At 29.3% G+C, this 14,294-nt stretch overlaps 1 protein-coding gene across 2 annotated transcripts; it reads left to right on the top strand.

Annotated features, from left to right (window-relative positions):
* Window positions 1–10,704: 10,704 nt before the first annotated feature.
* LOC127093330 (B3 domain-containing protein At3g18960) lies at window positions 10,705–12,209 on the top strand. Of its 2 annotated transcripts, none has more exons than XM_051032241.1 (5): window positions 10,705–10,842; window positions 10,984–11,368; window positions 11,472–11,584; window positions 11,671–11,933; window positions 12,039–12,209. In XM_051032241.1, exons 1-4 carry the CDS (start codon window positions 10,756–10,758, stop codon window positions 11,929–11,931), a joined length of 846 nt encoding a protein of 281 aa, XP_050888198.1. In that variant the 5' UTR covers window positions 10,705–10,755; the 3' UTR covers window positions 11,932–11,933; window positions 12,039–12,209. The 2 variants fall into 2 exon arrangements, with proteins under 2 accessions (XP_050888198.1, XP_050888196.1); XM_051032239.1 differs by having other exon boundaries at window positions 11,469–11,584.
* Window positions 12,210–14,294: the final 2,085 nt, after the last annotated feature.

The raw sequence follows: 14,294 nt of genomic DNA, 5'->3' as shown, positions 1-14,294 counted from the left end.
TCCGTTTTCTTCGTCGCATCCAAGTCCTCCTTTGTTTCTTCTTGATAAGTAAGCTCACCACAAGATTCTAACTCATACAACACTGCTTCAATCTCTTTCTCCTCATTTTCGGTCAACACATTGTAGGCTCCGATAAGAGATCTTTCTAGAGGATTAGAAATATGAACTTGGTTTGGGACCTCCACTACTTCCTCTTCGATTGCATCAATTCGGAAAGAATCATGCTTGTCATTTGGATGCTTCATAGCTTCAAAAAGATTAAAGGTCACCTCTTCGTCTTGCACTCTCACCTTCATTAGTCCATCATCTATGTCAATCATCATCCGAGTTGTTTTCATGAATGGTGTTACAAGAATTAGAGGAACATCACGATCCTCATCCATCTTTACTATCACGAAATCTACCGAAAACAAGAATTTATCCACTTTCACTAACATGTCTTGAGCAATTCCATATGGTGAAGTGGTAGACTTATCGGCTAGTTGTAAAGTCATCCTTGTCGATTTGATCTCCATATTTCCCAATCTTTTGACAATGGATAGGGGAATTAGATTGATGCTAGATCCCAAGTCAATCAAACCATTACCAATGTATGTGCTTCCAATGGTCACCGGTAAAACGACTCGGCCCGGGTCGGATTCCTTCCCTGGGAGAGTCTTTTGAATGATGGCACTACAACGTGCATCAAGCAAGATGGTTTCATCTTCCACGTGTCTCCTTTTCTTTGTAAGAATGTTCTTCATGAACTTTGCATACCGTGGCATTTGTTCTAATGCGTCGGCAAATGGAATATTGATTTGAAGTTGTTTGAATATGTCCATGAATCGTGCATAATGCCTAACATTGTCCTTTTTTCGATGGAGCATGTGGATAAGGTAGATGTTGGGTTGGAATGACGCTCACACCTTTCTCTCCTTTCTTCTTCTTCCTTGGTTCGGCATCCTTTTTCACCTCCAATTCAGTCTGTTGCTCCTTTGGCAAATCCTGCTCTTTTCGCGGCGCGAAGGGGGATCGCGGCGCGAACTGAAGAGTTCCAGCCACTTTCTCCCTTCCACCAACCATGTCCTCTTTTTCCAGCACCCCATCCTCATCATTCTCTACTGTAATTTCCTCACTTTTTCACTTGTCAACTCTTTACCGCTCCTCGTGACAATTGCTTTACAATGCTCCTTTGGATTGGTTTGAATGTTAGCGGAAAAGGAAGTTCCTGCGTTTTGTTCCGACAGTTGCTTCGCAAGTTGGCCTACTTGGTTTTCCAGATTCTTAATTGCTGCTTCGTTACTTTTCTGATTTGCCATGGAGGCTTGCATGAATTGTTGAAGAGTGTCCTCTAACTTGGAATTCCCTCCTTGCGATTGTTGGCCTTGAGAGTTTGGGTGTTGATAGGGACTTTGTTGCTGAAAATTTTGATTGTTGAACCTTGATGGTTGATAGCCTTGACTGTTTCTTGGTTGATAACCTTGATTGTTAGGAGGTTGCCTTTGATAGCCCTGATTTTGATTGTTCACATAACTCACTTCTTCTAGTGGAGGACAAAAACCAGTAGGGTGATCCCCTTGACATAATTTGCAACATGCTACTTGATGTCGAACTTGAGACCCTTGAATTTCTTTCATTTGCTGTGGAAGCTTGGCCATTTGTTGAGTGAACAACTCCACTTGTTGAGAGAGTAGCTTGTTTTGAGCAAGAATGGCGTCATTGGTATTCAACTCAAGAACTCCCGGTTTATGTTGTGAAGGGCTACGGTCATGTTGACTTTGGCGATCATTGAGTGTCATCCGATCAATAATGACTTTAGCTTCTTCAACATTCTTTGACATAAGAGAGCCACCCGCGGTAGCATCCAAAAGTGTCTTGTGAGTTGATTGGAGCCCATTTAGAAAAATATGGATTTGAGTGAGCTCATCAAAACCATGACCCTTGCATTTTCTCAACATTGACTTGAATCTTTCCCAAGCCTCATTTAGAGACTCGTTGCTTCCTTGAGTGAATACCGCAATAGCCGTTTTGGCTTCCATGAATCGGGATTGAGGGAAATATCTTTCTAAGAATTTTTCTTCTAACAAATTCCAATCCGTCATCACTCTCGGTGCTTGATCAAGGTACCACTCCTTTGCCTTTCCCACTAAGGAGTGTGGGAACATCCTTTTGAATAATGCCTCTTCACCCGTTTCATCAATTCCCGTAGAACCCGCAATCTCATAGAATTTGATGAGATGGGTATACGGATCTTCATGGTCCATTCCGGTGAATGGATTTGCATAGAGAAGTTGGAGGATTCCGGTCTTCATCTCCGTATTTCTTCCTCCACGGGCAAATTGAGCATTTCTTCTTGGACTATTGGCGGACATTTCGGTACGATTGTCATCCACCATGTTTCCTTCACAATCCTCTACCACCACTTCTTCAATTTGAACAAGTGCGGAAGTAGATGCTTCTTCTCTCCGGTTCCTCTCTTCGGCTAGTTTCCTTCTTCTTCGTGTTTTGCTATTGAGCTTCCGAAGTGTTCTTTCAATTTCGGGGTCGAATTGAAATTGCTCCTCGGTAGCTTTTCCTCGCATGCACTAGAATCTACAAAACTAACAAACCAAGTGAAACAAAAGAGGGATAGTAATACAAGTAATAAAACTTAAAACAATGAATTATTGCAATGCTTGTAGTATCGAACACCAATCCCCGACAACGATGCCAATTTGTTGAAAAGTATATCTTCGGCAAATATTTTTATATCATATCCACAGAGATTGGTTGTTATTACCGCCGTTCTATAATCCAAATTGTTATAAGTTTAGAAAGTAACAAAGTTGTTTTTTTTGGAAAGTTATCGTGTGAGTAAATTTCACTAAAAACAGTAGAATGGTTTTAATCAAATGTAAAAGCTTGGCAAGATTGGAGTTCACTATTCCAAATGTTTATGATTCCTTATGATAACTATACAGATTTAAGATTATTGATGATGTTCAAGTATCCTCTCAAAGTCATTTATGTCTAAATGATATTGTGATAATCACTATATTGATCCTTAGACGATCTCTCCACCTAACTATCAATATAGCAATCTTTAATGTTTAATACCAAAGAAGAGTAATGAATAAATCTATCTCTATAACTTATTCACTACTTGAAAATCTATTTTATGTCAAGACTCAAATAATCTCTTTCAACAACTACTCAAATTTGATTTTCAACTTAGGGTAAAAATAGCATTCAATACATCGACAATCTTTTATCATATATATATATATATATATATATATATATATATATATATATATATATATATATATATATATATATATATATATATATATATATATATATATATATATATATATATATATATATATATCAAATGGAATACATAAACAAATGAGAATAGCTACTATCTCCAATCTTGACAAAATGGGGTTTAGCTCCTCATCATCATTTTGAAAGTAAAATGCAATGGAGGAAAAAATTCTGTTTTCTCTCCTCCAAAAAATATCCAAGTATCAATGTGTGAATAATAATGATATTAGAATAATGTGTTCTCCTATCCTAAAAGGGTTGACATTTCCTTAATTGATCATTTTCATCCAAAGCAGAAAAGCTATCCCAAGACAGACACCAAAATGGCAAAAACAGCTGGTCTTGAAAACAACACTCTTGACCAAAATCAGCTTGTTGGATTCGCAGCCTTCGCGGCGCGAAGGTGGATCGCGGCGCGAACTGAAGCTATCTCAGCTTCCTTGCTTTGCAAGCTTCAACCAAAATCTTCCAAGTGGTAGTCTTCTAAAATTGGGCCTCCACATTACATTCAACCCCTCTTCCAAATTATGATGTTGCATTCCAAAAGCTCTCTCATCCAAAAATTCTACAAAACTAACAAATATGTGAAATAACTATTCAAAACAAAATAAATTAAACCTAATTGCATTTATACACAATAGTGAGAATAAAAGTGTGTAATTACATCAAAACTTGGTAAAAGGGACCAATAAAATGATATAAAAAATAGTACTAATTGGTCCCTAACACAACTCGTCAATGATCGGTTGAATTACTTCAGTGTTAATGAAGCCTCCAAATGCAAGTTGTTTGTGCCAACTCTTGTTGGGTCGACCAGACTATGGTTCAACGGTTTGTCGGACGAGAGTATTGAATCATGGAAATATTTATGCGGAAGATTCACTGCTCATCAGCAAGATCGCTTCCTCGTCTAACTCTACCTCATATATGCTAGAGAGTATAAGGTCCGCATGACTGCTTTGCCAACCTCTTCTTGTGAGAGCACACTGCATCAACTCTCTCATCTTTGTCAGTCTATCTATAAGCAATAGTGTTGTCCCGTCCTTTGATCCTCACTACAAAAAAAACATAAATATGAACTACCAAACTTTTTAAATATTTGACAATCAACATGAGTTTCCCAGATTTTTTTAAAATTCAGTTACGATCTCAACCTCTTCTTCTACTGGAATTTTTGAAATATCTGGTTAACATGTATGCAATTTTATCCGACTTTTCAAAAATGGCGATAAAAATGTACGAGGTATAACCAAAATTTTCAAAAATTCTAATAAAATTGTATGTAAATTATGGATCTTTATTTCAAAATATCAGTAAAAATGCATGATTTAACAAAACATACAATATAAAACTTAAATTGTTGTTAAAAGCACAACTTTATTCGACTATAGTGCATATTTCTGAAAAAAAACCCCTTCCAATCTTTAAAGTTGTGATATATAATTAATATCACTATCTCATATATATATATATATATATATATATATATATATATATATATATATATATATATATATATATATATATATATATATATATGTATTTTTATGTGAGAGTAAGAGAGATGAATAATATCCATGAAATACAAACTAATAGATGAGATTAAAAGAAAAGTTAGTGGCCTGGCATGTTTTGTTTGATGTTCCTTAATAGTATATTTTTGTAACAATTATCATAGACATGATGACTTTAATATAGGATAATGTTAACTTTTGTCCTAATGATACAAATTAAAAAATTTATAAAAATTCTTTTTTTGAAAAAATATTTAAATTCTTAATTATAAATTTATATTAAATTCACCGCATAATTTTCAATATTTTTATTTATTTATATTTTAACTCGTGCCCTTGAGCACACATTGATATTAACCAAATAATCAATAATTCATCTTGATTTAGTTTGAGAAGCTAAATCAATTATAATCATGGAATAATATAAAATCCAAAACTAAATGATAGCACTCTCAATCAATACATCATAATTGATAAATTGCCCATTTCAAAAATTAAAATGGCTTTCCTAAATTTTAATCAATATTAATTTTATCTTCTATTTATTTTCAACTATTACATATTTGTAAAAGTATTTTTTTTGGTGTTTATTTAGAAAATTATTTTATGTTTAATTAATTTTAGAGATTAATATCATGTATTACGGTGTAAACACTTTTTACACATACATCTAATTCAATAAATGCAAATAAATATTTATAGAGATATTTTGTAAACTAAGCTAAAATGTGGTATGAAACCGTGATTCGATTGAATGTATATGTAAAATAAGTTTACAGTTAATACAAAGATATGAATCCCAGAGTTTTAGTAGCAAAATAAATAAACCATCACTAAAAAGATCACTACAATATTTAAGTGTTTTCTTTTGCCACTAAGATTATCTTTATCAAATTGAATGAAATTTTAATTGATTTACGGCTTCATTATTTACTTTTAAATATAAATGTATATTCTCTACTAACTCTTGTTTTTCTAATCCCTTCTTTCTCCAAATTCTGTATCTATATACTAACCCCAAAACTCTCTATTAAAAATCTAACTCTCATAAATTAATAATTTCCACCATATTCTTATTTACCAACATACCCTTTTTAAACTCTAATTCTATTTTAATAATAATAATTCTCATTATTCTCTAATTTTTTATTTTTCCATCCAAACTCTCATTTTCTATTTTATTTTAATTATCAATATAAATAATATAATTTTAATTATTTTAATTATTTTAAACTACTTTAATCCTTATACCACCCAACCAACATTCTCACTACATGCCACCAATGTCCCAAATACACATAGAAATCTCCATACATATTTTAATTAAAAGGAACACTAAATACTAATTAATTAATTAAAATATAAAATAATATGATTAAATAATTTAATTAAATTTTAGGGTATTACAATTTCTGCGATCAAAGCAATAAAGTGCTCATCGGTCCTGTTAATTTGTGCATTATTAAGGGCAACACAAGATTCAAATTTGACCTTATATTTCTTAATCATATGACCTGGTTTTTCACAATTGAAGTAAGAGAACCCACCAGTGTTATTTCTTTGTGGTGGTGGTTGTTTCATATCAATTGGAGTAATTGGAGCCCTTGAAAGGTTCTTATCTTTAATTTGACTCACAATGTTGTAGTTATGATTCTTTAATCATTTGTCAAATGACTTCAGAGTTACACCGAATTTCTTTTTTGTTGTTTGAAACAACCAAGAATTTTTCTTTTTAATCTTATTTTTTAGATTCTTCTTCCATTCAAAGGAGAATAATTAGATTTTCAACTAAATTTTTTGTTTGTTTGTGGCAAAGCAAATTATTTAAAACTTTCAAACTAGGGGCAGTTTATCAATAATAACAACAATTTGAAAATTTTCATCGAGGGACTTACTTTCTATAACTATTTCATGAGCAATCTTTCGAAATTCGTGGCATTGTGCTCCTGTGGATCTTTCATCTACCATCTGATACTTTAAGTAGCGACTTATACCATACTTCTTTGTTCTAGCTTCCTCGGTGTCATACTTCTTTTGCAGAACTTCCCACACAGATCATCAACAAGACCGTTTAAAATGTAATTTTTTTATAGAGATAGTCATTCTCTTGCCGTATGGAAATTTCTTTCCTGAGCTGTAAATCACTTGTAGCAAATTCAGTTTCAGCAGTTTTAGTATTTTCATATGAATCCTCGAATTTCTTACTGTTAATTTGTTCGGTTGATTCAGAAGAAGCAACGTGATTGTCCTCAGTCAACGTTGACAACCTTCTTTAAGGTTAGAAAAAATTTCATTTTAGATTGTCAATGTTTGAAGTGAACATCCTTAAACTTTAATAGTTTGTTAGAGGCAACAGCCGCAGTGTTACCACCAACTTCTTCGGTATCCATGGTAGTTTTCAAATCGTCTTAAAATTGCTGTTTTTAAAAATATCCACAAAAGAAGTTATCAGGATGAGTCGCGAAACAATTTGTTCTTTTTAAGACGTTTCACGGTACTACCCAAATATATATGCAAAGCAGTCTAACTAGCAGGACGGCTCTAGGATAAAATAACACAATTCTATATTGTACTATTACTACTTGTATGGTATATAATCGGTCTAGAAATACACATTCTGATGGTACAAAGACCATTTGAATATGGTATAAAAACCGCTCATAGTATCTGGTATATATATATATCAGTCATAATAATTTCTCAAACGATGAGAAATTAAAATAATTCTCCAAAGAGAATCCAATAATGGTCGTTTGACCACTCAAAAAAATGTCTCAATGAGAAATTCAAATAATTCTCTAAAAATAATCCACAAAATTAATACTTATAATTTCTTAACTCAAACAAGGAGAAATTAAAATAATTCTCTAAAGAGAATTCAAGAAAATATTCGAAAAATTCAATGAGTAGAAAGAAAAGGTGATTCAACAATTTTTTTTGATGTGTTTTGGAATGAATCAAAGAATTTTTTTATATAATAAAGCGAGTTAGCTAAGACATCTCACTAAACAATGTAAGATTAAGAAATTATTTCAACTAACTAATAATACAGAATTTAAGGAACTTTTTCAAATCTATCTTCCTATTAAAATATTGACATGTTCCAAAATAACAGTAAAAAACTAGTGATAATTTATGAAATGAATTATTTCATCTATCCATAGTCTTGATTGTAGATTTAGTGTCGTTGACATTAACAATATAACATGCATAAGTAACTAGCCATTAACTCAAGTTCATTGGCGGAACATAGTTAGAATTATTTTTTTCTTTCATATAGTGAAAATGCCAAAGTATCCCATTTAAAATAAAAAACTACAAGTTTGCCACTAACAATTCCATCTTTCACTTTTACTGAAACAAGCCCTAACAATTTTCTCTTTCCCCATAACCCACTAGAGAATAAAAACACACCATCTCTTATGTTAAATTATAATTTCTTGTGTCGAAACATGTTGTTCGACAAAAATAAGGAAGTGTTGAACCATCTAATATGTTGAGTTGTGTTAGTGTGTCGAAGTATATTGCTTCAAATATGATTTCGACTTAGGCCTAATTTTAGTAACGTTAGTTATTTTGAGTTTTTATACTTTTGCCTTTTGGTTTGAGGTCCAAGTTAACTTAAATCTATAAATAGAGGGAGTATTCATAACATTATATTCATAGTATTTTGCAGTTGCAAAATGAATAAGAAGTTTTCCACAGTTCTTTTATTTTCGTTGTTATTGTGTGGGTGATAATAATATTGTTCATCAAGATTGATTGAAATTCTTCATAAATTTTGGTGGATTTTTATCTCTCTCCCTCCCTCTCTCTCTCTTTTCTTCTTCATTTTTGTGTGCATTGTTAATAGAGGTTCATTGTTGGACTCCAACAACATGTTCAATATCTGCACCCTCTAAAAAAAAGAAAAATGATAATATGATACCAAATCATTCACTTTACACCATATTTTCTACCATAAATATATATATATATACACGTCATTTTTTAAGTAAAGTTTTTATTTGATTTTGGTATCCATGCAAGACTGAAACCATTCTATGCATACGGTGTAATTGCATCTAGTGTAATAATAGGGTGTCATCATAATAGCTCATTTTTTTATCACTTGCATTCTTCTATGCTATTATGTCTTCTTTTATCACATACTCCCTATGTTCTTTTATAAATATCATGTTTTTTAAAGATTAAAGATTTTTTTAATTGTAACTTGCAAAATTTAAGATAATATTAATTGTATTTTTTTCAAAATTATTTCTAAATAATTACTACAGAAAGAAAATATAAAATAAATATAATTAATAATTAAAGATATTATAATTAAAAAAAATATTATTTAAAAAGTAATAGTAATAATTAGTTTTTTTTGGATAATGCTAATTTGTATCTCAAAGGTACAAGTTAAGAGATAAATATAAAAACAAATTCTTTGAAATTGTGTATTGAATTTATTAGAAACTTATAATTAATAATTTTATTTATTTTTTCAAAATAAATTTTTTATTTGTTGATTTCTTAACATGTGTCATTGGGGAACAAGTTAACATTACCTTTTTTTTTAATATATATACAAAAATAAAACACTTAACACTTAAAAAGAAACCGAAAAAAAAATACTTTTTTTATTTATCTATTTCTTTCTTGTTTAGTTATTTATTATTTTCAAAGGAGGGCTGGATAAATATTAAAGTTATGAATTAATGATCAATCTCCCATATGCTAACTTTTTTTATATCCGTCATTCTAAGTTTCTAACCATGTAATGTTTTATTTTATGTTTTAAAGTTGTTAAAGTACGCCATTCATTTACACAATTGTTAACCAAACTTTCTAATGTCATGTAATATAACTTATTGTTCTTAGGGCTATGCTATGATGACACCCTATTATTACACCATATATAATTACACAAGAGACATGAATCACGATTCTGAACAATTATACCTCATTTATAAGGGCTTATATAATTTATTTTGTATTGAATACAATCTAATTAAATAGCTTTTTCCAGACTACCTAGAAAGTAAAGTTGGTTCAGAAAGTTAAGATACAGGTAGTTGAGAGAATTGAATAATACCAGTAGTTGGTGAGAGATAAAGACTCGCATTACATGCTTAATAAAAATTTGGCTTAATTGTCGTTTTAGTCTTCCATTTTACTTTTTTTTTTTATCCTCATTAAAAAAAATCATGTTTTTGGTATTCTTTTTAAGTTTTTTGATTGAATTTTAATCCCTAAAAAATTAAAATTCAATTTAAAAAAAATCCTAATTTTAAAAATGGGAGATTAAAACTCAAAAAAGATAAAATAGAAAGACCAACATTGTAATTAAACCTAAAAAATTTATTACTCACTCTAAATCTAAAAGTAAATATTTTAGTTATATATAATTTTAGAAAATATATAATTAAAAAAAAGAATAATATATTTTTTGAAATGTCAAATATTGAATTGGAAATAATATAATTAATATGTTATATGATTAAAAAATAATTAATATTAAGTTAAAGTTAAAAACTTTTAATTATTTAAAAAAAATTATTCACAAGAAAGCGAGTAAAAAATAGCTTTTATAGACATGCTGACTTAAAACAAAACAAAATACTTCTACATTTAATATTTACCTACCTAAACAAATTAACATAAGAAATAAAGATTAAAAAATGAGCAAAAAAATTGTCTTCTTAAATAAAATTATTATTAGCAACTAAAATCATCATAATTGCTCTTTAAAAATAGGATCCAATTTTATTTAAAGTTAAATTAATATAAAATAAAATCACCCAACTATATAATCAAATCAATTAACAAATAAAATCAAAATTTTCTTTTTATATTGCCTCCTATAAATATATATAATAACATTGTATTTCTTTTTATACTTACCATTGATATATCACATTCTTCTTCTTTAAAACACTATTTTGGTTCTTCTAAAACAGTTATAACCATGTCTTCTCAAGAGCTTGATCATTGGAATAATGGTGTTCATTTTTTCAAGATTATTCTTGAAAGTATCCTCCAAGAAGAAAAACTGGTAACCATCTTGATTTTTTTAACTGTTATTTTTATTTATTTAAATATTTTGCTTAGGAAAATCCATACTTATAATAAAATGTCTTTTTATTAAAAAATAACAATATTCTTGTATTAATGTTGCTTTGTTTATGTGTATCAGAGAGTTCCTATAAGTTTTGTGAGAAGGTATTGGAAAGGAATAGAAAACCCAGTTACCCTAAGGCTACCAAATATGATTCAAAAGAAAGTTTTTTGGGAGAAAAATAGTGATTATGATGTTTTGTTTTGCAAGGGTTGGAAAGAATTTGCAAATTATTTATCTATGGGTGATTCACAGCTTTTGGTCTTTCAATATCAAGAAAATTCTCTCTTTAATGTGATTGTATTTGGAAAAAACGGATTAGAAATTAAATATCCTGTCATAGAGATTAGTGAAGATTCTATTGAGATTGAAGCTCGTAAAAATTCTTTGGGAATGATTGAAGATCCTTCACAAAAGAATGGAAAACCTTGTGATCTTATAGATGTGAGCTATGAGGACAATGGTAAATTTATTCTATCATCTTATTATGTTATTTTTTGGTATTATTTTATGGAATTTGTTATTTATTTATTTATTTATTTTTTTCTATTGAACTATCTAAGAAGATTTGAAGGAGAGAAGTAGGGTTTTGTATGACAAAGTGAAGAATACATTTCACTCTAATAAGGACTTCTTCATATGCATGATTCAAAAGACATACATTGAAAGAGATCTCTTGGTAACCAACTTTATTGTTTGATTATTTCCTTTTAGTAATAAATTTTGAAGTTAGAAGTTGCACTCATTTAACTATTTTGTGTTTAGGGCATACCAATTGAATTTGGTAGGAAATTTTTGCGTGGATTACAAGGAAAAAATGTTACTCTTTTTGTTAATCCCAAGAAAACATGGATTGTTAATTTGAATCTCACTTCAAAGCATCAATATACACTAAGTGGTGGATGGAGAAAATTTCGTGTCGATAATAATGTAAAATTCGGCGATGTTTGTGTTCTTATATTTAATAAAAGCAAAGGAAAAATTTCATTTAAAGTTACTATTTTCTCTCTAGAAAATGACATGTGAAGGTAATTTGTTTACCTTTTTTTCTTCATTTGATAATAATTTTAGAAATGTTTGTATTGTATATTTTGATTTGTAATTATATTTATTAATTATTTATGTTGGTGCAGGGAATAGAAATAAAGTTTCAGCGCAAGATTTGACTATTGAAGAAGAAAATGGTAATGAGGAAAAAGCTTTTAAATCAGACTTATGTTTCTCATTTCAAATTACATGGATTGAAATTGCTTTAAACAATTTTGATTATGAATATGTTGGTCATTTGTTTTGATTTTGAATTAATTGGAAGATTTGTTTATTGGCATAATCTAAAGTCAATCGGATATATTCTTACTGATATTTGACAAAATCACTATTATTTGTGATTTATATTTTATTAAAAAATATTTATGATAACTAAATTAAAATAAGATTTATCATAGTAATTGACATTCAAAATAACCTGCTCAAATGGACTGACACGGTTATTAGTAATTCTTATTGTTTATATATATTTTATTTGAAAATATTTACAAAAATTATGACTAAAAGAAAATTTAATATAATAATTATGAGTATTATAATTTTAAAACTAACAAGTTATTTCAAAACTCATAATTAAAAAGATTCTGTATTTAATTATGTATTTTTAAAATTTAAAAAAAAAATTTAATTTTTTTTTAAGACAACTTAAGAAAGGACAATTGGTCATATTCACAAGTGTTAAACATATATCTAATATAATAAACTATTTTAAAATAATTGTAAATTTAATGAGTTAAACATTTATACTAAAGATATTATATTCATTGTTGTGCTCCCTTTTCTAAAACAAATTAATTTTTTTTTTACTTAAGAAAACAACGTAATAAATTGATTTTTAATTTTTGATATAGTGCAAATTTGACAAAGATATAGCTTTTTTTCAGAATTATTAAAGCCATGGAAAGGCGGAAGTATATAAAGATTAAAATAAATATATATAAAGATTAAATATATAATTTTAAAGGTCTAGAACGGATTTATAACTTGTCTAAGGATAATGAAGATAAACAATCACTTAGCAAAATTGTCATTAAGTGCCTAATTTTCATTTAATGTTGGCTTTAAATTCCAAATTTAATAGCAAGTAATTCAGTGGTGTTGAATCCGTTATCTTAAAAACATAGCAGTCCGATTATAATTGTTCTGCTTTTTTTTTTCTTCAGAATTTGTATATAGGGTGGAAATTAAAAAATAAGTATATATGGTTGTGGTTGTTTAGTTAAGTAACAAAATTATCGATAACCTTTTTTTTATTTATAAATTCCCTATAAAACTAGTAAGCTACATATCTTCATAGTCACATAAAGACTGAGAAAATTACTTTTTAAACAAAAATAAGCAAGTAGCATTTAGTAGCGCGAAAAATACTCGAGCGAGAAAATATTAGAAACAAATGAAATTGTTATTAAAATTTATTTTTAAAAGGGAAAAATATTGATAAAATCTTTAAAGAATAAAAATAGGATCATCGCAACTAAATTCAAGTTGGGGAGTCGATTATGCATAGAAAATATGTTAGCACCCACGATATCCCTTTAAATAACGATTACCCCTATTTAATTTTGCAAAAGATAGTGATAACCCTAATGTATTTGATTTCTCCTAATTATTATGACATATTTATTGTGTTTGGCTAGATTTTACTCTTGCTCTTACGTATCTCCTAGTGCGACGAAGAATTCAACGCAACGTAGTTCTTAGTAGAAAAATATTGTGCGTTGGTTGATTTTAAATAAAAATGATTTAATCGCGTTAAGACGGAAAAAAAGTTGTTCGTTGGTCGAAAATAAAATTAAAAAAAAGATTTGTTCGCGCTAAGGCGGAAGTTACTTGTTGGTTATAATTGCTTATTAGGAGGAAGACAAGTATTTGAACTAACAAGTCGTACGACACATGTCCGCATACTAAAGAATAAAAGGTTGTACATCCGGTTAATCATTTTTAATCCGATTTTGGTTTATCAGAAAACGATGAGAATTGAGACGATCAAATTGTAAAACTTGCGTCTCGAGAACTCAAAGATCATAAAAGATGTACATCTATTTAACCGATTTTTTTTTTATTTTTTACGCTTTGGGTGACTATTAATTTATTAAAAGACAAGAGTTAAGACAATTAAGTTCGGTTCGAGAAGGAACACAAGAGTTAGAATGAGCAAGTTGTACGACTTGTGTCTGAGCCCTCGCGGATAAAAGGATGTATATTTGATTAATCCATTTTTAGTCAAAATTTGCTTATGAGATTCAAAACGGTCAAGTTGTACAACTTGTGTCTTGAGCTCTCGACAATTAAAATAGATATACATCTATTTAATCAATCTTCATACGACAGGTTTGTTAAAG

The sequence above is a fragment of the Lathyrus oleraceus genome, chromosome 6, assembly GCF_024323335.1.
Source record: "Lathyrus oleraceus cultivar Zhongwan6 chromosome 6, CAAS_Psat_ZW6_1.0, whole genome shotgun sequence".
Lineage (NCBI taxonomy): Eukaryota > Viridiplantae > Streptophyta > Magnoliopsida > Fabales > Fabaceae > Lathyrus > Lathyrus oleraceus.
This window is presented reverse-complemented; position numbering and strand designations above follow the sequence as displayed.

Coding starts and splice junctions, on each gene's coding strand:
- LOC127093330 (XM_051032239.1), top strand. CDS start 10,756: ATGTCTTCTCAAGAGCTTGATCATTGGAATAATGGTGTTCATTTTTTC. Junction 10,843..10,983: donor TCCTCCAAGAAGAAAAACTG/GTAACCATCTTG, acceptor TATGTGTATCAG/AGAGTTCCTATAAGTTTTGT. Junction 11,585..11,670: donor ACATTGAAAGAGATCTCTTG/GTAACCAACTTT, acceptor TTTTGTGTTTAG/GGCATACCAATTGAATTTGG.